At 33.5% G+C, this 24,697-nt stretch overlaps 1 protein-coding gene across 1 annotated transcript; it reads left to right on the plus strand.

Moving 5' to 3' along the window:
* Positions 1-213: 213 nt before the first annotated feature.
* Positions 214-24,697, plus strand: LOC102801302 (uncharacterized). Its single transcript, XM_085505041.1, has 10 exons — positions 214-586; positions 3,708-5,289; positions 6,351-6,500; positions 7,997-8,059; positions 18,022-18,192; positions 19,635-19,734; positions 19,965-20,045; positions 21,736-21,980; positions 23,561-23,747; positions 24,087-24,697. The coding sequence occupies exons 2-10, from the start codon at positions 3,737-3,739 to the stop codon at positions 24,108-24,110; spliced, it is 2,574 nt and encodes an 857-aa protein (XP_085361167.1). The 5' UTR covers positions 214-586; positions 3,708-3,736; the 3' UTR covers positions 24,111-24,697.

Genomic DNA, 24,697 nt, shown 5'->3' on the forward strand with positions numbered 1-24,697 from the left:
GTCAAAACAGAAGCAAGAAGTTTTTATAAGTAACTTCAAAAAAATAGAACAAATTCCAGAGAAATATTGATTCTATCACAATAATTACATGTATTGAAATTATTGCGATTTTTTTTTGTATTTTTCATCCGTTTTTACTCAGACCAATGACATAATTGAAACATTTGAAAATACGTCGTGAGTACGAGGTCGCAATCAAACAATGAATCCTGGGACATTGTATACGAGGTCGGGGGAGGTCACGCCATTCTTTTAATACTTTTTTGTTCGTGATCTTTGGAACTACATATTTACATACAAACAAGATCAAAGTTTTTATTTACGTTCATGTGTTGTTTACTTCACTGCCACACGTCATCATAGATGTTATTGCTAGTTTAATGTTGGACATCGCTGCACACCGAAAAAGAAGTTGCAACCCTGAGATATTCCGAAAGAATTTTTGCCATTCAGAAAAGTTCAGCTGTAAAAAGATTTAATTTAAATCTCTGACCTGTAGATGGTCTAGAAAGTTTGGCCGACTTTGGGACTGAAAGTCGACTCGAAAACACGCGCGTTGGAAAACTGCCATTCAAAATACTCAGTGGTAAGTACTTCAATGAAACTTTCATCGACTTTTTGCCGTGTGTCTACAGTCTCGGCGACCGAATTTTTTTGGAATTTATGTGTTGACATTTGATATTCTTAGTGATAGCCTTCTGCTGAACCGCTTTTAGTCTGCAACTGCCAGGCGTTATGTCTGATCAGTCTTAACCGCAAACTTTTGCAAACTAACTTTTGCAAACTAACTTTGATGATATCGCCTCTAACACATTAAGCGTTGGTATCAGGACCTTGAATAGTGAAGTAATTTGAATGGCCAAAGAGGCCCATTTTATTCTCGATTCACGGTCTTATTGTTGTAGACTGTATGAGTAATCTTTGAAACACGAGACTGTTTTAAGTTATTGCTGCGTTAATTTTATTACTCAAATTAATTTTATTTCATTATTTAAATTAGTATATTAATTAGATGAGATTGCTACAAATGAGTTTTTGAATAATTTTGTGCAAGTGACAAAATACCTAAAAAGAGGCATAATGTCTAGCCCAGAGATAGATAACTTCCTAACTTTCATGCAAGTCAACATAGAAAAATAATAGTTATTTGCGGAAAACAAGAGAACAAAAGTATTGTTGATTTGATAAAAAATGTGTATTATACAAATACAATTCTTATTTACTGGTAGATACTCATTACTTGTTAATTCAAAATAGATGTTCATTTGCATTTTCAATTACTAGTATTTTACTTTGAATGTCAAAGACGACTTTTGTTAACTTTTCATCAATTAAACCTGTTAAGGCAAGGGTTTCAGAAGCATTTAATAGCAGGCCATCATCTTGTAACAACAGGATAAAATAAAAAAAATAAAAAGGCTCTAGGCAGTGCGAAGTGCTGTAGCGAGACTGGCGTAGGCGGTTGAGGAGGACCAGAAAGTAGAATGGAAGATGTTGTTTATTTGGTCCAAAACTTAATGAAAAAAATTCTAAAAAATGCATAACAAAATTTCTGCTGCAAAAATTAAGGCCTGCAAAAGGATGGAATACTATCTTGTGTGCTGTGAAAAGTTTAGGGTAAACAATAGAAACCAGTGTGAACCGGTAATCAACAAAACTCTGAATGATCAATATACTCAGGTTTTTCATATAAGCTTCTTAAATATATATTTTCAGTACCAATATCATTTATGAATTTGAAGTAAATACAATAATATTAAGCTTGTCATGGTCTTTTTTCGTTAAAATAAAGTTGTTTAATAATGTAATACAAACATGAGTCTTGTACATAATTATACTGTGTTATGTATTATTTTAGATTTACTTTGGGAGTTGAAAAAACAAATTGTATACTCATTTCCAGACAGTATTATTTTTGTTAGTTACATGTAATTTCAGCTATACTTATTAATACTTTTTATAAAAAAAGGACTATGTGCCACAAAATGCTGAAGGGGAAGGGGGGGTGGTATCTTTACCATGTCGCCTACTTGCATGTAAATAAGTGTCCAAAACCACTAAAAAAAATATTGCTAGAGTGTCATGTCACAAGTTCACTTGACATTGGCTTAATATCTGGGGTTGTCATTGTCCTAAGTTTTGATCACTTGACAGTGGCATGATATCTAGGGGTTGTCATTGATTGATTAATGAGATATCATGATATTGATTGAGTATTCAATGGAGTACAGTTGACCTATGACCTTTCTATTTATAGATTTCTTATGATGTATCCCACCCCATTGCTTAGACTCTAAACTAGCTAAGTAAGGCAGTTATTTTGTGAAAAAAATGGAGAATTTGAAGTCCTGACTTTAATAATCTACTAGGACTCACTCCCACCCTCTTTTCAATTAAATTTTCTGATGTAGTTATGCTGAATTTGACGGCGTAATCAGATGTTTTCCTGGCATCAATATATGCATGTACATATTCGGGATTGAAATAAAATATTGGATGTCAATATCTTGTCATAATAGTTGTTTTAAATATAGTTTAGAAATAGTATCTGAACATTAGAATAATGCATTATTCTATTTTACTTATTTTATTAGAGATTTGTAAAGGAACCATAATCGTGATCACCTGGGCCAGTTCCCGGGGATGGGATGGTGGTCATGATAATACTATTGTTGATGCCAGATCCCAAAGGAGAGGACATCAATAATATTATTGTCATGACCAACAGCCTAAACAAATTGTGATATTGCCCGAATGACCATGTGTTATTTATTTTATCACATCAAAAATAAATCCACCATGCACAACTATCCCTAACAAACATCTTTCACACCCTCTCTCCAACAAAATAACAACACTTATATTTGCACATTACTCAATCACATACATACATGTACATACATTGTTTGCTGGAAAAAAGCTACGAAATACATAGTAAATGTTACTTTCAGCAGTGTGAATCATTCAATTTATCAAGTATAAAATTATTTAAATGAATTGAGAATTTCTCATGCGCAAGTTATTTCATCACACGCCAGATAAAAATGTCAAAATGCAGTGGAAGTGACAGCTATGACTTTCTCACAAATGTCGAACCCTCACACATTTAATACATTTTCACCATTCCGGAACTAGATCTCAGTTGTGCATAAATGGATTCTTTTCAAACTTGATTATAACCTTGATGTACACCATTTCATTTTTGAATCCTGTGTGCAAAGCAAAAAATTTGAGTTTTTGCAGTTAGCCTGTGTGTTTGTATGTATGTATATTTCTCATGTCTCAGTAAACCTCACAACTCAAGGGAGACTGAATGCAATTACTTTTACTTTTTAGCTCCGCTGTCGACTTTGTCGAGCTGAGCTTATCATATGAGTGATTGTATATGTACCTTGGGTAGACCTCTCTTAGATTTGTTCATTTCATGATGATATCTTCAATTCTCTAATTTTGGTGAATATTTTTGTCATTTTTTGGTGAAAAATGATATTTTTGAATTCTTGTTAAAAACAGCAAGTCTACATATTGTTCATTTTCTAATGATATCTTCTGTTCTTTAATTGAAATGTGCATTGGTAACAGCGGAGCTATCTCAGCCGACAGGCTACTTGTATGTAATTATTCTTATTTAATTTTTGAACTGTTTCTGAATGATATTCACAATACTATGCATTTGATAACATTTTATTATTTTTTTTCATCTGTAGAAACACTACCAGTCAAACTGGCTACCATCATGGCAAAGGGCAACAGTGTTGCTACCCCTAGAGAGACCACACAAACGTTTTATCAGAAGCAACGTCAACGTGTGTTTCGGCGCACTAATGAGCAGAACAATAAAATAGGAAAAGGTAGCACATCAGTTACTGATCACACAATGATACATTTCAACAATAGCGCTGTTATGAATGGTGATGCGATTTCAGATCAAAATACATTGCCGAGTATTGAAATAGAGTCCAGAATCCCACGGTTTCCTGTTACCAGTGATAGGCAAACCATGAATGACTCCACATCGCAAGATTATAGAAAAAAATCCGAAGTCAAAACATCTCGAAAGACTATTACTCTGAAACAAAATAATAATGAGATGAAGCCTGCTGATACAAGACAATCTGTGTTTCCGCACAACAGCCCGAAAATCACAAAAATAAAAAACAATGCCCAATCTGGGGAAGGAGCAAATAATAACAAACAATCTGTTAAAAAGACTAATACTGCCAGGAGTTCACGACAGCGTGAAGTTAAAGTTTCCAAATTTGCTATTACTTTAAAAACTAATGCTGCTAAAAAAGAAACATTTCCAGAGGAAAATAACACTGAAACAACAAACTGGGGTGATTTACAAGAGCCGGATTTTTCCCCACTGACGCTACCAACGGAAATTCCAACTCTAGAATTCACATCAAAAACTGAGAAAGTGTCGCATAAAAAAGCAGACATGGAACCAATAGGAAGACCTCACCAGAGAGAACAGTTGCCACCTAAAGGATCAACCAGTGATCGATCAAAGGAGCGTAGTACTTCACGTAGAAAGAAGTCACAGAGAAGTTCTCAAAACAGTCGTCATGACAGAGGATCAACATCTGGGTACCAAGAAGAGAAACAATCACCGTATGTTCATGGGAATGATACCAGAAAACATGCACATCATGAACGCATGTCTTCGAAGAATTACCACGAAAATAGATCTTACTCTGAAGAACATGATACAAGTAGAAAAAGTTCGGGTTATCATGGGAATTCAAAATACAAGTATCCACAGCCGAACGAGCGAACACGATCATCATCAGCTGGTCATAGAGACAATTACACACCCCACCATGAGAGGAGACAGTCACCGTCAGGACGACAAGATGGCCATCACCGACAAAGCGGGAGAACATCCCCAGCATACTGGCATGCCACTGGTGATTCATGTTATCGTGGCACCAGTGGTGGCAGCAGGGATTCTTCTCCGAGCAGCTGGAAAGCCTCGTCTCGATCATCGTCTGCACAAAGACATTCTAGTAGAAGATACCAGCCAATAAATGATGGCCCACATGATGGCATCTATAGTAGACGCAATACGGGAAAGTGGGTCGAAAGTACTCTAATAGATTCTGACAGTAGACAACATAATCGCCGATGGGATGAGAATGGACCATGTCTGTTTGCAGGACAGTGGGATGACATATATAGTAGACCCCCTAGACAGATAAACTCAAAGCGTGAAAACTGGAGTGATAGTGGTATATACTATAGAAATACAAGGAGTATGGAAAGAATCCCTGGTGGACCTCGATCTAGGTAATGTTTTCTGTAATTAACATTTGATTTTATGTGATCAAAGATGTATAATATAAGGATATGCAAATTTGATATCCATGCGCAGTGATATGTGATATAGATTCTACTCTATGCAAGTTTCATGCACATGTCAATCAAACTCATTCCTGACCAATGACATCACAGAATGTAATGACCAATTGGAAATGTATTATTGTGTGAAAATAAATTAGCCAGGTTAGCCATATTTAATGAATATTGAATATGTATCAAAATAGCACATATTCACCATTCCGGAACCAGATCTCAGTCGTGCACGGACAGATTCTTTTCAAACTTGCTGCATACATTGATTATAAGGGGGCCTTGATGCACTTCATTTTATTTTTGACTAATATGCACTACAAAGATATAAATCCTGTGAAACTTATTTGCATTAGTAATTCAGCAATTTCAAATTAGATTTTCATTGCATATCACACTTGTTGGATCGTCTTAATGCATTGTCTGCTGACAACCTCCTGACATATTATAATTAAATGGAAAAAGCGGTGCCAGCAGACAGTGTGTTGATGTGATCTACAGGCTTTTAAGTGAAAGGACATTGATACAATTCAATAATTCACTCAAAAGAATTCTGTGTCACTTGCATTCTCTCAGCAACTTAACAAGTCTATAACTATCACAGTGAGATTAAAATGGCTTCCCTGAACACTTTATGCAACTGATTTGGGGGGGGGGGGGCAATTAAGATCTCTTCAAAATGGTATGAATTTGGAGAGTGATAATAAAATGTACATGTACCTCTTGTGGATCTTGGTTTCAGTGATAGGCGAGTGATCACTCGTCTTAAAAAGCAATATCTGGTCGCCTAAATACAGTCAACATGAGTGATTTTAGGGGCAGCACAGTTAATGGTTTGGAACTGTGATAATTATGAGAAAAAAAAAAGATCAGTAACAAAGTAACATAGTACCCAGGAAACTCAAAACTTGTCTATTGCCGTAATTGATGCATGTAATAGCAAATAATTAGGGGTTTACAGTTTTGGGGTTTACTTCATTTTTTTTTTGAACTTTCAGAACCCCATCAGTTACGTCAGAGGATTTCAACTATGGTGCCTTACGAGGTGGAGATCTGTCTTCATCTCAAAGTTCTTTATCTAGTCTTTCAATGTCAACAGGGACTAAGAAACGAAGGCAGAAGAAAAGAAATCGGAGTAACAGAAATAGGTATATGCATTACTTGTTTATATTATATTGTAACTGACTCTTTCATTTTATCTGGGAGAAATTTTGTTTTGTAGTTGTAACTTGTCCATGATACTATTGTTATACATCTGGGCACTAAAAACAATAGAATTGTCATTTCGTAAAAAGCTGTATCAGAACTTTTTTTTGAAAACTTGTCACCACTTGTTCAAATTTTCTCTTGAAAAAGGTAAATATGTCACTGACATTGACACGTTATGTGTTATTGACATCACATTTAAACACTTCTTTTTGTTGCATTAGATGCAGAAGTACTATAGTGCACGACACGGAACGCAAATAATCACACTCCCAAAAACATTTTTGATTCCCATTTTGGTAATAGTCTTGCAACAGATTTATATTGCAAGCAGGAAAATATACATGTATGTATAATAATATGAGGTTATTATGAGTATACTGCAAGTATGCACGGAGACAGTACAGCGGGAGTGTCAACCTACATGTACATGCAGCAGAGGTTGATACAATCACGTACTGTCTGAGTGCATACTTTGCAGTATCCTTGTAATAACCTTATTATTATACATCTTTTCCTACCAGGAATACATCATTGGAATGCCAAAATCCAAAACGTTTAGAACATATTTAGTGATCTTCTTTGCGTGGGGTCCAGTCAAACCCTGGGGGCAGCCATTTTTTTTTTTATTATTAGAGGACGCTTACATGCGTAATCGTTCCATATTTGGAATTTGCTTTTTCTAATATGGTAGAATGAAAATACCCAGTACAATACCGCAAAAGTGACAGATGTATAATAATAAGAAATATAATAATAAGGTTATCACAAGAATACTGCAAAGTATGCACTCACTGGTCAATGAGATTGCTGTACTGCCTTCTACTGTCTAAGGTCTACTGCCCTATGGAGTTTCAGAATACTATAATTTAGAGTATCTCCGCATTATGTATAACACTATATAGCCTATAATGCATTGCAACTTTGGGCTACCATGTATTACACTATTTATCTAAGCATGCCATATGATATCATGCGCAATAATCAGACTGACTGGTGAACTGAATACTTACCGTAACACCATTCTGCTTATTTGTCTATCTGGTTTCTACAAGGGGTTCATTTCCTCCATCTGAAATTCAACAAAACAGATTGTTGGGTCTGCACATATATATTTATTTTTCTACAATTTATTTGTTAATTAATTATGATTCTATATGGATCTAATTTCACATTGGCTAAAGTATTGGTCAAAATTTGGAAAAATTCTAGAAAAATAATGAAACTTTGATTTGTGAAAAATTATAATGCATGACCATGACCATGGCTTTTCAAGAGTGAACATGGAGCTGATAATACAATTAAGGAAAAAATCATTTAGTCTTAAGATAAGAATTAATATGAATTTATTTCCTAAAATTGTAACATCTTGAATGTTCCTGGCCAGCTGTTGTCAGCTGGATTTTCCCCTTTTTACGATGTTTCTTCTTTTTTCAAGGTCTGGCAGCAGAGAAAGAGGAAACAATTATCAGTCAGACAATACCTGGGATGATTCACTTAGGTAAGATTTAATTTCAATTTATTAAGATCAACATTTGTATGTATTTTAATAAAATAGTAATTCAGACAATTGTCTGTAATTCAGACACTAAATATTGTCGTCATTTAGTGTGTTTTCAAATTGTGTTTTACACGTGTTGTATACTATAAATGGGCATTTAATTTCACTATTTTGATATTTTGAGTAATTTCACTGGGGGTAAGTTTGCGAACTTGGCAGAAAAAAGTATGAGTCCTCCTGTTATTCTACATGTTCGTGTGGATTTAATTTAAAGAGTTTTACTTTCAACGAAAATAGTGAAATTAAAACCCAGCAAATAGTATTTCGCATGGGACCTATGGTACATGAAGGTTCCAGTTGAATTGAAGGGTATATATTTCTTCTTCATCGTCTTCTTGCTTTCATTATTATAAGTTATTAAATGCCACTCTGATACCAAAAAAAAAAATAAAAAATTTTTTGAGTCTGAAATGTCTTTGATAAATGGTACAATTTGCTTTTTTGCATTGGTTTCCATGTTGAAATTATTTCTTCTTATCTCAAAGTCATGTATTGCTGTTGATATGAATCCTAATATTATTAACATTTTCTAAAAATTGTCATTTAATTGAGTCAGTTTCCAGTGTAATACTAGTTTTCCTTCTCTCCCATAATGCACTGCAGCATATGTGCAGTAACACACTTAATAGTAGTTTGGCTCAATTTGCTTTTGCAAGCAGTTTGCGTGTTGACAGGTTTTTTCAACATATATTCTGCCTTGTATATATGCTTTGAGTCAACTTAAAATTATCTTTAAAGGAGAATAATTAATTGCAGCATTAGCATTGCATTTTAAATAGAGAATATTTGTTGGAGAAATGAGGTCAGGAATTCGACTTTGAAGTCAAGATAAATTGGAAATGATGGTTTAACTATTGACCCAAATAAGTATTGTGTGGTTACTCTGAGTTCAGTAGATCCAAGAAAAAGTCATCTGGTTAAGAAAATTAGGCAACTGATAGATGTTATATTATTTTATGGTGTCATATACATTCAGTATAACTGGTTCCTTGTTAAAGGGCAGTGGTCTTCGCAGAATGTCCTGTTCAATATGCGGCTCGTACACAACGATGGTAAAATGCATATTTACATGAAACGCGCACTATGCGATGACCACCGTCCTTTAATAGTAATTTTGATATGTTGTTGGTATAATAATACTTACTGTATGGGCTCAATTATTAGTTATGTTATGTTTTTTCTAATTATAATATATATAAAAGCGATAAAGTAGGTCTCATTGAATATTCAAATCTAGGAGTATAATATATTGTTTCCTTTCACAAACCATGCTGTGAAATCAAACTATATTTCTTCTTTGAAATAATTTGATAACAGTAACATTATATATAATAAGGGCAAGGTTTCAATTGTTTTACTATGTTCTTTAGTAATTCATCACAAATAATTTGTTAGAATTGAATGATTTTAATGTATAAATCAACAGTCAATTTTTGTTATCATTCCTCAAATAAACTTGCCCAATTTGTCCATACTTTGTCAAGGATTTTGATCAAGACCCCTAGCCAATAAGGTATTATGCCTTTTGATTCATAATTATGAAAAAGTATAGAGAAATGAAATTATGCAAATTATTGCAGCAAAACTTTGTTGGTAAGAATATGATATTCAAAGGGCTAATTACCAAGTTAACATACTATTCAGGTCAGTATGCAAGTCTTTTTCTAATAGTACTAACTTAAATACCCGGAATATCCTAGATTTTATGCATGTCATTATCATCACAGCTGTTTGCAATATATTATCTTTGATTTATTTCCCCTTGAAGCAGGTTTACATTTGTCATACACTGCAAAGGAATTCTACCTTTTGAATGTCCAACTCAACTTCTATCAACCACACTTTCATAACATTTTTCTTTACTTTTTTCCCAAAATGTTGAAAATAGAAAATTATGGAAAAAATACATAAAAAATATGTCAATGGTAAACAAATACTATAGATGGTACTATAAATAGATCTGACCTAACCGGCTAAGTTGTTCATTGCATGAAATATATTAAGGGCTGACACCATGTGTAGATGTTAAAGATATGTTCAACTCCAACTGTGTTACTTTGTTGCAGCTTTTTAATGACTTGTTATGAATCACAGGACATTTTAATACCTAAACGAAGTGATTGCAAAATTATTTCAATGCCATTCTGGCTTTTGGTTACTAATTCATTTGTCCGAATTAAAAGACCTCATGCAGATTCATGAAGCGACAATGATGTAACTCTAATCAATGAATATGAATACATAGTTTTGATTGGTTGACAGGCTGTGCTATAATAACAAATAGTAAACACAGGATAGATGGCTTGTGAACTTTAATCTAGGCAAGGGTTCTTTCATTTTCAAGTTTGTATATCTAAAAACCTTGTCTTTTGGGGAATACAGGAAATGTATTCGTTCATAATAATACAATACAAGCTTGAAGCATAGACCCTCTAACATCCAAGAAACTCAAGTTGCGTCGCCCAGTAGATTTCTCTGGTATATAATGTTCGTTGTTAATTTGTTCGTCTTCTTCGATAAAATCGCTGTCACTTGCATCGTAGTCACTAAAAACTTCAAGAAACTCGTCAACGTCGCTAAAACATGCCTCGAAATCGTCCGCCATCTTAAAATGAGTGATCAGCTGTAATTTGCATAATCACATCTCGCGATGTACGAGTTGTTGGGTAATTTGCATAAGACCGTCTCACAAATGGCGAGAGTTTGTTGAGTTTAGTTAGTTAGTTGTTAGTTAAATTTAGTTAAGGGATTACAAGTAACATAGATCACAGGAAATACTGCAGTTTCCTATCCCTCTGTTAGAGGGTCTATGCTTGAAGTTTACATTCATTTCTTGATGAAGTAAAGACATTTTTTGTAGCGAACCAGGACTGAATAATAGAACTCAGAATAGTAAGTATGTGTGTGTGTGTGTTTGTTCATTTGTGTACGTCTATGGTAGTACACATAAATGATTGTTTGTGAGATGTTTTGATTCTTCAGTGTCCATAATACCAGGTACCGTCAGTTCAACTGTTTTAGTTTTCATTAATTAAAGACTAAATTAGAGTTGAACCATTACTCCAAGAAGTTAAATCTGAGGTGAACATCATTTTGGAGAACAAAAAACAGCATAATTCTGTGATATGTCAAAATTCTAGAAGCTAATAAATTATGAAATTCTGTTAAATAATTAGGTTTTCGATTTTTTACGGTATTTAATAAAAACTGTACCAATACAACTTATTGTTATCCTAAAACATAGACTGTCGCAACAAATTTCATCATATGATGATCCTGTACAAAGGTCACACAGAAGTCCGACAACAGGTCTCAGTATTCATATCCTATGACTGGTTGTCAATCTGTTTTAACTTTGAATTAAATGATTTAACAGAACTTAACTAAAAAATTAGTTTAAATGGATATTGATAACAGCTACATGTATGGTACAATGTCTACATGTACACAATAGTATTTCTTGTTATCATAAATTATATAACCCAAGCACTGAGAATACTATTTGATGTAACTTGATGTGTGGCATATTCTGCCCAGTATCAGGGAGCTTTATAAAGAGAGAATTACATGTAATGGCAGTGCAATTCCGATATTAATGGCACTTAGACAAATTTATACAGTCAGATTTGATGAAGATGAATAATACGAATTCATGAGAAATGACTTAAGCTGTTTTCAGTCTGTGAAGGTTATTGAGAGCAGATTGCAGCCTTGGGCAGGAAGATAATTAGTATAGATACATTCACAGGTCACTACGTCTTGGTTATAATTGCATACACAATGATGTCAGTATGGGATAATACCATGTGTACGTCTTATGACTTATGAGTATGGAATTTGGAGTAATGGAATGATAATATCATGCAGGCTATTAATAGACCTTCATTTGATGGACTCTTAATAAAATGATGACCCACTTAATTGTTACAGCTGCTTGTGATTGAATTATATTCACAGGTAAGACCCAAAGAATGATTTTTCTCTGGTCTTAGGATATTTTGATACATGGTGTGGTGATAGGCACCTTGTTTTTTAGCTCCGCTGTCGACTTTGTCGAGCGGAGCTTATCATATGAGTGATTGTCCGTCGTCGTCGTCCGTCGTCGTCGTCCGTGTCAATGTTTTACTTTTTCGACTTCTTCTTGAAAACTACAAGCCTGAATGCTTTGATACTTGGTGTATATGTACCTTGGGTAGACCTCTCTCAGATTTGTTCATTTCATGATGATATCTTCAATTCTCTAATTTTGGTGAATATTTTTGTCATTTTTAGTAAAAAGTGATATTTTCGACTTCTTGTTGAAAACCGCAAGTGCAATTGCTTTGATATTACATATATAGGTACTACATGTGGACCTCTCTCAGATTTATTCATTTTGTAATGATATCTTTAATTCTCTAATTTTGGTGAATATTTTTGTCATTTTTGGTAAAAGTGATATTTTCGACTTCTTGTTGAAAACCGCAAGTCCAATTGCTTTAATATTTACATATATAGCTACTACATGTCGACCTTTCTCAGATTTGTTCATTTTGTAATGATATCTTCAATTCTCTAATTTTGGTGAATATTTTTGTAATTTTTGGTAAAAAGTGATATTTTCGACTTCTTGTTGAAAACCGCAAGTCCAATTGCTTTGATATTACATATATAGGTACTACATGTGGACCTCTCTCAGATTTGTTCATTTTGTAATGATATCTTTAATTCTCTAATTTTGGTGAATATTTTTGTAATTTTTGGTAAAAAGTGATATTTTCGACTTCTTGTTGAAAACCGCAAGTCCAATTGCTTTGATATTACATATATAGGTACTACATGTGGACCTCTCTCAGATTTGTTCATTTTGTAATGATATCTTTAATTCTCTAATTTCGGTGAATATTTTTGTAATTTTTGGTAAAAAGTGATATTTTCGACTTCTTGTTGAAAACCGCAAGTCCAATTGCTTTGATATTACATATATAGGTACTACATGTGGACCTCTCTCAGATTTGTTCATTTCATGATGATATCTTTAATTCTCTAATTTTGATGAATATTTTTGTAATTTTTGGTAAAAAGTGATATTTTCGACTTCTTGTTGAAAACCGCAAGTCCAATTGCTTTGATATATTATACATATAGGTACTACATGTGGACCTCTCTCAGATTTGTTCATTTTCTAATGATATCTTCTGTTCTTTAATTGCCATGTGCATTGCTAACAGCGGAGCTATCTCAGCCGACAGGCTGCTTGTTTTATTTCTTTAAGCCCTGTCTTGACTGGCCCAGGTGATTATGGATTCGGTTGGGTTGGGTCTGTTGTTTTTACCTTCACATTTTCTCAGAATTTTATGGTGGTATGTATACATATACATATTTATACATATGCTCTTGAGGGCAACTGGCAGACATATTAAATCCCAAAAGACCTAAAAACTTGTATTAAATATGTGAAGAGCATTATCTCCAAGTCCATACTCCGATTAGGTTCAAACTTGTAAAAAGTTGATTTACTGAGTCACTTAGTTCCATTACTTTTCTGAATTTGTTCGATACCCGCCCACATTTTGTCTGGCTAAAGTACTTATTTTTGGTGTTTTGATCAGCCTGAGGATGCAGTCATTAAGTCATCTTGCTACAGATGCAATGTATTGTTTCACATAAATGCTAACCAAGAATCTGTGACAACCAATTTTGTTTACGAAAATCTGCATTTTTTGTTGTTGCATAATTCTGTTTATATCTCAAATTGTTCACTTTTGTTCAGATATGATACACAATCAATTGTGTTTTACCACATAAAGGAAAGTTGATATGTGACATGATCCAATCCAATACAGCTGACTGGCAGCCATTTTGTTTTAACATTTTTGCAATCATAGACATTATATGGACTCAAATGTTCACAGTTTATTACTGGAACATTCATTTTGCAGTACAAAAAGTGAGTTCTGTGACATTCTCAGTAGCTTGTTTTTTTTTTGCCATGGAACTTTTTTTTTCTTGTGTATAAGCAGAATTTGACCAAAAATAAAATAATGACAAACATCTTTCAAACTGTCACCCACGCTGATCAGCCTCTGTTAGCAATTATAATACAGCAAGTATGAGGTAATTTGCAGCCTTATATTCATATACTGACTGATTTTTATGTGTGTGTTTGTGTAACTCAATGCAGTATTAACACACCAATGACACATGTCATGTGATCAATAAGCGTTATTAAAATAACTGATTTTTATGTGTGTGTTTGTGTAAATCAATGCAGTATTAACACACCAATGACACATGTCATGTGATCAATAAGCGTTATTATATAACTGTACACATATTAACTCATAATAATAACAATCTGTATTGAACTCTTATTCTCATTGGGATTTTGATCATTTATATCTCGAGGTAAATTTTGGGAGGGCCAGATATAGCTGGTGGAGCTGGTTCATCGATGACCATGAATTTAGAATCGTTGTCCCATACACTATCTTTGCGTATGATTCACCTGTGTGAGATGGTGCAAGACACTTACAAATTACCTGTAATTCTCTATGATTTGTACTATTGGTCATTCATTTTTAGTCTGTCAGCCATGTCTATGTTTTACTTTATCGTCGCCTTCTTGAAAACTACAAGCCTGATTGCTTTGATACTTTGTGTATATGTACCTTGGGTAGACCTCACCTTAATGTGTTCATTTCATGATGATATCTTGATAAGTGATATTTTTGATTTCTTGTTGAAAACAGCAAGGCCTATTGCTTTGATATTATACATATAGGTACTACAGATTGACCTCTCTTAGATTTGTTCATATTCTAGTATCTTCAATTCTTTAATTGAAATGTGCATTGCCAACAGCAGAGCTATCTGAGCCGAGAGGCTGCTCGTTTCTAAAACCTTATTATGAAAGGCCTTTTATAGAAGTGTCAATCTTCAGGAAATGTAATCAGCAATATAATTACTCGCCCTCATCACCTGCCAGCTAACATGCAGATTTCTTTGTTTCATTCATTCAAAGACACAACCAGGTGCTGAGGAATAACTTTGTATACCTAAAAATTATTTAATATAGTTGTAAACTTACTTTGGCATACTATTGGCAAAAATTGCTACCGGTACTACCATTAGCAAAACATCATATTATTCAGCAAAATTTAGAAAAGAAGAAAAGAAAAAAATGTTTGTTCTCAGAATGCATGAAGCATATCCCAACAAGGACAAGGTAAAACAGCTAAGACGTATGACAGTTCATTCTGTTTCTAAACTAGCTACTGTAACAAATAAACTGACATTAAAGTTCAAACCCACTGAGAAAATAAGTTATAAGTGTAAAATGTGACCTGCATTGTGTATGTCTGAAAGATTGAAATCAAATATGTATTTGTTTTATTCAAGTATTAAGGAACGTGATACTCTTGGGTGATATGTCAGATAGCCTTGGTGCTGGATTAATTAATGGCATAGCCTTCACCTGTGTTGGCCTTGGACTACTGGTGGGAAAGTTATATGCACCATATCATATGGTCTTTTTGATCTTGAACTACAATGTTTCTATAGACAGCAATGCAAACCTACACAAAGTGCCAATGAGTTTTTTCTTTTTCTTTCAAGAACTATTGTACCCTCAATTAAAAATTGGAAAAGAGTGACTTACTTCTTTGTTTATTTAGTTGAGTTAATATTAGTAGTTAAGTTGGTGTTTATATACACTATATCAAAAAAAAAATACTTTTAAATTATTATTTACAAACCAAAAAAGAATTGTAACTTCTTTACCGTTATAATAAAGGTTATTATTATTATTATTATTATTATTATTATTATTATTATATACCACTACTTAGTGGAAGTCAACCTACTATGAACTCCTTTGTCACTATGGTAGAAATGGTAATCATATTTACAGTATTAAATGATTTGTTACCATGGCAGCTTTCCAAGAACTCAACAAACTGTTATTTAAGTATGTCTGATTGCAGCTCACTATGTCTGTATGACTTCCAGTTAGCACTGCTGTGTCATGTATACACACCCACTCACAATTAGCTAACACAATAACAACACACTACATGGTAATTTTTTGCTGGACACATGTATGTAATTTGTGTTGACTGTTGACTTCATTGCTCTGCTAAAAACTAACACACAGTATGAAGGAGCTAGATAGAAGCATGAGGTAATTTTTTTCAAATCCTAATCAATTTACCCGGTACTTTTTTTTTATTTTTTCTAATCAAAGGGAATTTTTGTTGTACATTGTACCACAGTCCCCAGGGACTGTGATTGTACTGTCTTTTAACTTTTTCCAATCAAATACTAAATACACAATTTCCATAAATATTCAGGTTTTTATGACTCTTTTCTGTAATTCTGGACCAAACATCTATAATTTAAACTTTGTTTACAGGTTATATAAAGTTTTTATGATATGGGTTTCGGGTATCATTTTAGCCTTTCAGTATTCTTTGTGAAAAGTTATATAGTGTCACTTTGTTTGTGAATAAAACTTGACCAGTGGATGGCCTCCCCATTGAGTCTGTGACAGACTCGCCCAGGGTTTGTATTGACCCCCTTTGTATATGTAACACTAGCTGGGATTTGAGCTGTGAGACCTTTGCTACCAATCACATGTAACAGCTATTACACTACTGGTGATCTTTATTTGTATAACAGTAATGATTGAATAATTAACAGATATAATACACAATAACATCAACAGACTATTATAATATGTAAACAATAGACATGTCTCAGTGACTGCATGGAACTGTTGCTATTTCTGGTTGGAAAACCCATGCTGTACAGAAAAAAAACTCTAAGATTAGTTTAATCTATATACAGTATTTTCACAATATTTTGTAAAAGGACATTTAGGTTTTGAAAAAAAGGGTCTAGATATGCCAGTGGCATAGTTCTACCACTGTGCAAGGGAAGTTTGTAACAACCCCTACTTAAAGTCATTGAATTATGTTGTGTTCAATATTGGTCCCATTCAAGTTATACATTCATTATTTACATTATGACTGTGGTGCTTGAAGCTTACAGTAAATAATAATGCACAAAATAAACTTTGAGTGGGCGCTATTGTGGGTTAATGTTTTTACTTGATGTGAGCAGTCTGGTCTGAAATTCTCTTATCGATTTTACAGATTTAGCGAACTCTTTGTGTGGGGCCAGTTAAACATGTGTAATCGTTCCATATTTGGAATTTGGATTTCCTAATATGGTAGGATGCAAATACCCACTGCAATACCACAAAATTACGGCGTTACGGTGGCCGATGTAAAATAATTAACTATATCGAAATCAACATAATTTAAGCTTTGCAACTTGTGCTCTCCAGAACACGCTTGTACGCAAATGGCCGCAGATATCTTAATGAGAGCGGGAGAAATATGCAACTTGTTTTTGCCCCTCAAGCACTGTTCCATTTTCTTCTGTTTATCACATCCATTGTTCCCCTGATCTATATCAAAATGGTATTTGGAGCAGTGGACACGATGATAGAAACCTGGTGGAAAATAAACATAGAGCCGAAACCAATATGTTTATTTTCTGTCCGGGTTTCTATGCTATTCAGAACCAACAACTGACAAACAGCTGTTTCTATTTAAGTTTTAGGACTGAGTGTCCAATGTTTTGTCAGACAGTTCTAAAATTTGATAGTTACAGCATGATTTATTAACAAATGACTTTTCTGTAACACAGTTCAAGCATATAAACATAACTAGGGGACTTACAACAAAACCAATGTGAAAATTAAATATATAAAGCTATAATTTTGTTATTAATAATGAACATCAATAAAAAAATATTTAAATAAACAAAATGCAAATATATCAAATCATGAAGATATATATGATTATCTATGATATATATGTTAACAACAACGTTAATGTTTGTCTTTACTATTTTAGTGAGAGCAGTTATTGTGGTTCTGGTCGTTCATTGGCGAGTATTGGTAGTGACACCACAGTGGAAGATGATGTTTTTGCCAATATATCGATGTTAACTATTCCAGAATTCTCAGTCGTCAGCTCACAGTTTGGGAACGCTAATGTAGTCGGCCATCCGTTACAGTACAAATGGTAGGTCTACCCAGATGTGTTTTTAGCTCCGCTGTCGACTTTGAGTGATTGTCAGTCGTCCAAGTCAATGTTTTACTTTTTCAACTTCTTCTTGAAAACTATAAGCCTGAATGCTTTGATACTTGGTGTATATGTACCTTAGGTATACCTCTCCTAGAGTTGTTCATTTCATGATGATATCTTCAATTCTCTGATTTTGATGAATATTTTTTTCATTTTTGGTAAAAAGTGATATTTTCGACTTCTTGTTAAAAAACGCAAGTCCACTTGCTTTGATATTACATATATAGGTACTACATGTGGACCTCTCTCAGATTTGTTCATTTTGTAATGATATCTTCAATTCTCTGATTTTGATGAATATTTTTGTCATTTTTGGTAAAAAGTGATATTTTCGACTTCTTGTTAAAAACCACAAGTCCAATTGCTTTGATATTACATACATAGGTACTACATGTGGTCCTCTCTCAGATTTGTACATTTCATGATGATATCTTCAATGCTCTAATTTTGATGAATATTTTTGTAATTCTTTGGTAAAAAGTGATATTTTCGACTTCTTGTTGAAAACCGCCAGTCCAATTGCTTTGATATTACATATATAGGTACTACATGTGGACCTCTCTCAGATTTGTTAATTTCGTGGTGATATCTTCAATTATCTAATTTTGATGGTTATTTTTGGTGAAAAGGGATATTTTTGAAGTCTACATATTGTTCATTTTCTAATGATATCTTCTGTTCTTTAATTGAAATGTGCATTGGTAACAGTGGAGCTATCTCAGCCGAGATGCTGCTTGTTTAACAATACACATAAATTATGTAAAGATTAAGCCAGGTCGAGATCAACATTTGTTAGGTAGAAATAAAATGTGAAATTTCTGGGAGCCAGGGGGGCTTCTCCATAAAATGAGGAGCCCCATAAGGACAGTTTTTGAACAGATATTCAAATTTGAAGGTGTGCATGACACGATAGAGCATTCAGAGAGGAATTGTATGGATAAAAGCTAAGAGTGTGGTAACAAGACATTGTTGATAACATAGTCATTGAAACAAATTGACATGAATAGGAAAATGAAAGTACCTTGCCTTTGTACTAAATTTGAACAACTGTGATCTACGGGTACCATGTCTGTGATGTTATTGTCAAGCTGGAATGAAAACAGCCCAGGTATACCTGCAAAATAGTTGGTGTATTTTGAGAATATTAACAAAGGTAGCCTCCAAGCTATCATAGATCAATGTAATGACAAACAACATGCTTATTTATGTATATTGTTATGTCTTGTCATTGTGAACAATCATAGACCAGAGGGATAGGAAACTGCAGCAAAGGTCAAAGGCATTGCATGTTGAAAATGTATGATGTAACTTGGCATTATACATTCTTGGTTGTATTAGTGTAAGTTAATGTTAGTTTTGATTTTCTTCTTTCTTTATAGGAAGTTTTGGTATGATAGCAGAGAAAATAAAACCAGCCGTACTCGTACTGATTACATGAATTATGGTAGCAATCTGATAGAGTTAGGAGTTGTTGAAACAGTAAGTATTTTCAATTTATCTTTATCTAGAGTTGTAGAAACAGTATTGTTACCTTATCACTAAATATCTGAAGTTGTAGAAATAGAGTATCTTGGATTATAGAAATCAGTATCCTGGGGTTGTAGAAACAGTCTTGTCTCAGATTATATCTGGGGTTTTAGAAATTGTATTATGACTTTTATCAGTACCCATTGTTTGGTGATCATTAAAAAAAGTGTTGTTTGTTTCAGATTGAAGGTTTTTGGAGAATATTTAATTTCTTGGCACCTACTAGTGACTTGGACTCCAATGCTAATTACCATTTTTTCAAAGTAAGTTATCATGATGACTGATTACTGAAAATGAGTAAAGTGAGCATGTCAGTGTGTTAGTGATACTGAATGAGAGAAGTAGAGAAAGGGAAATTGAATGAAAGAGATAGTGAGAAAGTGATACTGAATGAGAGAAATAGAGAAAGTGAAATAATGAGAAAGTGAGATTGAATGAGAGATAGTAAAAGTGAAATAGTGAGAAAATGAGGTTGAATGAGAGAGATAGTGGGTGTGAAATAGTGAGATTGAATGAGAGATATTGAAAGTGAAATAGTGAGGTTGAATGGGAAATAGTGAAAGTGATATTGAATGAGAGAGATAGTGAAAGTGAAATAGAGAGAAAATGAGGTTGAATGAAAGAGAAAAGTGGAAGTGAAATAGTGAGATTGAATGAGAGATATTGAAAGTGATATAGTGAGAAAGTGAGATTGAATGAGAGACATAATGAAAGTGAAATGAGAAAGGGAGATTGAATGAGAGGGATAGTGAAAGTGAAATAGTGAGAAAATGAGGTTGAATGAGAGAGATAGTGGAAGTGAAATAGTGGGATTGAATGAGAGATATTGAAAGTGATATAGTGAGAAAGTGAGATTGAATGGGAAACAGTGAAAGTGAAATAATGAGAAAGTGAGATTGAATGAGAGATAGTGAAAGTGATATAGTGAGATTGAATGAGAGACATGAGAAAGTGAGATTGAATGAGAGATAGTGAAAGTGAAATTGTGAGAAGTGAGATTGAATGGGAGATAGTGTGAAAGTGATATTGAATGAGAGATAGTGAAAGTGATATATATTGAATGAGAGGAATAGTGAAAGTGAAATAGTGAGAAACTGAGGTTGTATGAGAGACAGTGAAATGGTGAGATTGAATGAGAGATATTGAAAGTGATATAAGTGAAAGTGAGATTGAATGAGAGACATGGTGAAAGTGATATAGTGAGAAAGTGAGATTGAATGAGACATAGTGAAAGTGATATAGTGACAAGTGAGATTGAATGAGAGATATTGAAAGTGAGATTGAATGAGACACATAGTGAAATTGATATATACTGTATAGTGAGAAAGTGAGATTGAATGAGAGACATAGTGAAAGTGAAATAATGAGAAAGTGAGATTGAATGGGAGATAGTGAAAGTGATGTTGAACGAGAAAGATAGTGAAAGTGATATAGTGAGAAAGTGATATTGAATGAGAGGGAAAGTGAAATAGTGAGAAAATGAGGTTGAATGAGAGAGATAAGTGGAAGTGAAAATAGTGAGATTGAATGAGAGATATTGAAAGTGAGAAAGTGAGATTGAATGAGAGACATAGTGAAAGTAAAATAATGAGAAAGTGAGATTGAGTGAGAGGTAGTGAAAGTGAGATTGAATGACAGACATAGTGAAAGTGAGATTGAATGAGAAAGTGAAATTGAATGAGAGACATACTGAAAGTGAAATAATGAGAAAAATCGAGATTGAATGAAAGATAGTGAAAGTGAAAAAGTGAGAAAATTAGATTGAATGAGAGACATAGTGAAAGTGAAATAATGAGAAAGTAATATTGAATGAGAGACATAGTGGAATAGTGAAAAAGTGATATTGAATGAATCAAGTGATTCATTTACTAGATGTCAAATAGTTCCAACCCAAAACAAATGGAAAATTGGAATTTGATCAATATCAAATTTGTTTGTACTCTTTTTTTACAGCTTGGTATAATGCCTATGTGGGAGGATATCTCAAATAAAGCTGGTGGTAAATGGGTTCTCACAATTAAGAATGAGCCAGAACTACTTCATCGTACCTGGTTAGAGTTACTACTTGCTTTGGTTGGTGAACAGATTGATTTCTCATGGGAAGTGTCTGGTGCTGTCGTGTCAAGGCGTCGTAGAGGAGATAGGATTGCTCTCTGGACAAAGAATAGACAGAACTTTCAAGCTAATATTGCTATATGGTGAGTACTGGTAATTCATGCCACTAATATTTTATCTCTGGTGTTCTCATATTGAATTGTTTTTGTTAAGTTCTGAAATTGTTTTGTTCTACTAATATTAGAAATCTGTTAATGGTTTATGTGGCAAATTTTTCTAAAATTGTTGATGTCATGATGTTGTTCAGCTGAATGAGTCTGTGAATTATATAGCCTCTAGCTGAGTTGCAAAGTGATGTCTAAATATGGTTGACATAAAACACTATAGGTTGAATATTAATACAATGTAGTAGTTTATAATCTGCATATGAATACAACCATGAGGATTTACAATCTGCATATGAATCCAGTCAGAGATTTACAATCTGCATATGAATACAACCATAGTGATTTTCAATCTGCATATGAATCCAATCAGAGATTTACAATCTGCATATGAATACAACCATAGTGATTTACAATCTGCATATGAATCCAATCAGAGATTCACAATCTGCATATGAATACAACCATAGTGATTTACAATCTGCATATGAATACAACCATAGTGATTTGCAATCTGCATATGAATCCAATCAGAGATTTACAATCTGCATATGAATACAACCATAGTGATTTACAATCTGCATATGAATACAACCATAGTGATTTACAATCTGCATATGAATACCATAGTGATTTGCAACCTGCATATGAATCCAATCAGAGATTTACAATCTGCATATGAATACAACCATAGTGATTTACAAGCTGCATATGAATCCAATCAGAGATTTACAATCTGCATATGAATACAACCATAGTGATTTACAATCTGCATATGAATACAACCATACTGATTTGCAATCTGCAAATGAATCCAATCAGAGATTTACAATCTGCATATGAATACAACCATAGTGATTTACAATCAGCATATGAATACAACCATAATTGTTTACAACCTGCATATGAATACAATCAGTGATTTACAAACTGCATATGAATACAACCATAGTGATTTACAATCTGCATATGAATCCAATCAGAGATTTACAATCTGCATATGAATACAACCATAGTGATTTACAATCTGCATATGAATACAACCATAGTGATTTACAATCTGCCTATGAATCCAATCAGAGATTTACAATCTGCATATGAATACAACCATAGTGATTTACAATCTGCATATGAATACAACCATAGTGATTTGTAATCTGCATATGAATCCAGTCAGAGATTTACAATCTGCATATGAATCTAATCATAGAGATTTACAATCTGCATATAAACATAAAAAGTGGTATTATTGATATTTTGATTATGTATATCTTCACTTCCATGCATTTTCAACACATAAGATCGGGGGTATTTGTGGTTCAGCTTATATTGACCATTGCTACACATCAAATATTATCTAAGATGGTTACCATAAAAGTTCAGCCTGTGTTGTATGTGAATAGTTTGGAGAATTAAATTTTAATATCCTACAGACATGTAATAAAAATATTACCGACCAGATATGTTTCATTACACAACAAGTCCCCTTTTGATGTTGGGCAAATAATCTACTGCTGTCTGAGCCCATAAAAGTTCACATTTTATTTTATTTTTTGCAGTAAAGGAATAATAACAGCTTGGGCGTATGCTAAGAACGTTCCACCTAACGGTATGCTGACATACTTGAAGAATTTTAACAGCAAACGAGAGAAGATAAGTTTAGAATATCTGCATCATGTTGACTCGTTGAAGTCTGGTAATTCCTATGCTAATACTGCTCATATGACGCTGGAGAATGTGATTGAGGTACGAAACAAATCAAATTGTTCAGCATTTGCCATGCTACACATGCACAAAAATCATGTTCGTAGACACATTGTATTCGTTGCATGGGACCCATATAGACAATATGGATGCTTGCATGTGCTTGAATCTCAAGTAAACAAATAAATTAGACATGTTGTAATGCATCCTGACAACATTAAACGCATCAACTGTGACACTTCAATTGGTTTGATAGGGATTCCAAATTTGAGTGATAAATATGAAAGCTAAATTAAAAATTCATCTACTTGGCTGTTGTGATGGATGGGCTAAATTATCACAATCCGTTCTTATGTGGATTTTTTTTTACATTTTCTTCAGGATTTAATCAAGGAATTCAGGTGAATCATTTAATCTGTCATAATGGCGATTACATGATCTTCATCGACTGGTGAACATCATCTACAATTTATCTGTATCATGGTACCACTATGTGAATGTAAGATCTGTTACCATGGCACCTCTTGAATAATTTGTAGGATTCTGAAGGAGAGCAGTTCCTGTTCCAGTTATGTACTAAGAATATAGAGGGCAGTCTTCATTAAATGTTTGGATTCAGTGCACTTCTGACAACATAGATTATATTGGTCTAGGGATACTTTGTGTGCACAAAGTATCAAAAGACTGAATAATTGTCATTACTCTCGTCACTTAGGTTTTTGTTAAATTTGAAAGCACAACTTTAATCATGATGATAATTTTAGAAAACAAAATTTGCCAGAAACTTTATATTTCAACTGTGGCTTTCAATATAAACATTAATTCGCACAACCTAAAGATCAATCTTAAAAGTATTAAAAGATGGTTATTACGTTATTTTGTTTTTTGACCAAAAAAAATGAAAAATATTGCGAAAACTTGATAAAAAATATTTTTTTTTTATAGCTGTACTTTGTGTATTATATTTTTGGAAAGAAATTTGATTGTAAGAA

Source organism: Saccoglossus kowalevskii, chromosome 11 (genome assembly GCF_978046115.1).
Source record: "Saccoglossus kowalevskii chromosome 11, keSacKowa6.1, whole genome shotgun sequence".
NCBI lineage: Eukaryota > Metazoa > Hemichordata > Enteropneusta > Harrimaniidae > Saccoglossus > Saccoglossus kowalevskii.

Coding starts and splice junctions, on each gene's coding strand:
- LOC102801302 (XM_085505041.1), top strand. CDS start 3,737: ATGGCAAAGGGCAACAGTGTTGCTACCCCTAGAGAGACCACACAAACG. Junction 5,290..6,350: donor CCTGGTGGACCTCGATCTAG/GTAATGTTTTCT, acceptor TTGAACTTTCAG/AACCCCATCAGTTACGTCAG. Junction 8,060..18,021: donor ACCTGGGATGATTCACTTAG/GTAAGATTTAAT, acceptor TTACTATTTTAG/TGAGAGCAGTTATTGTGGTT.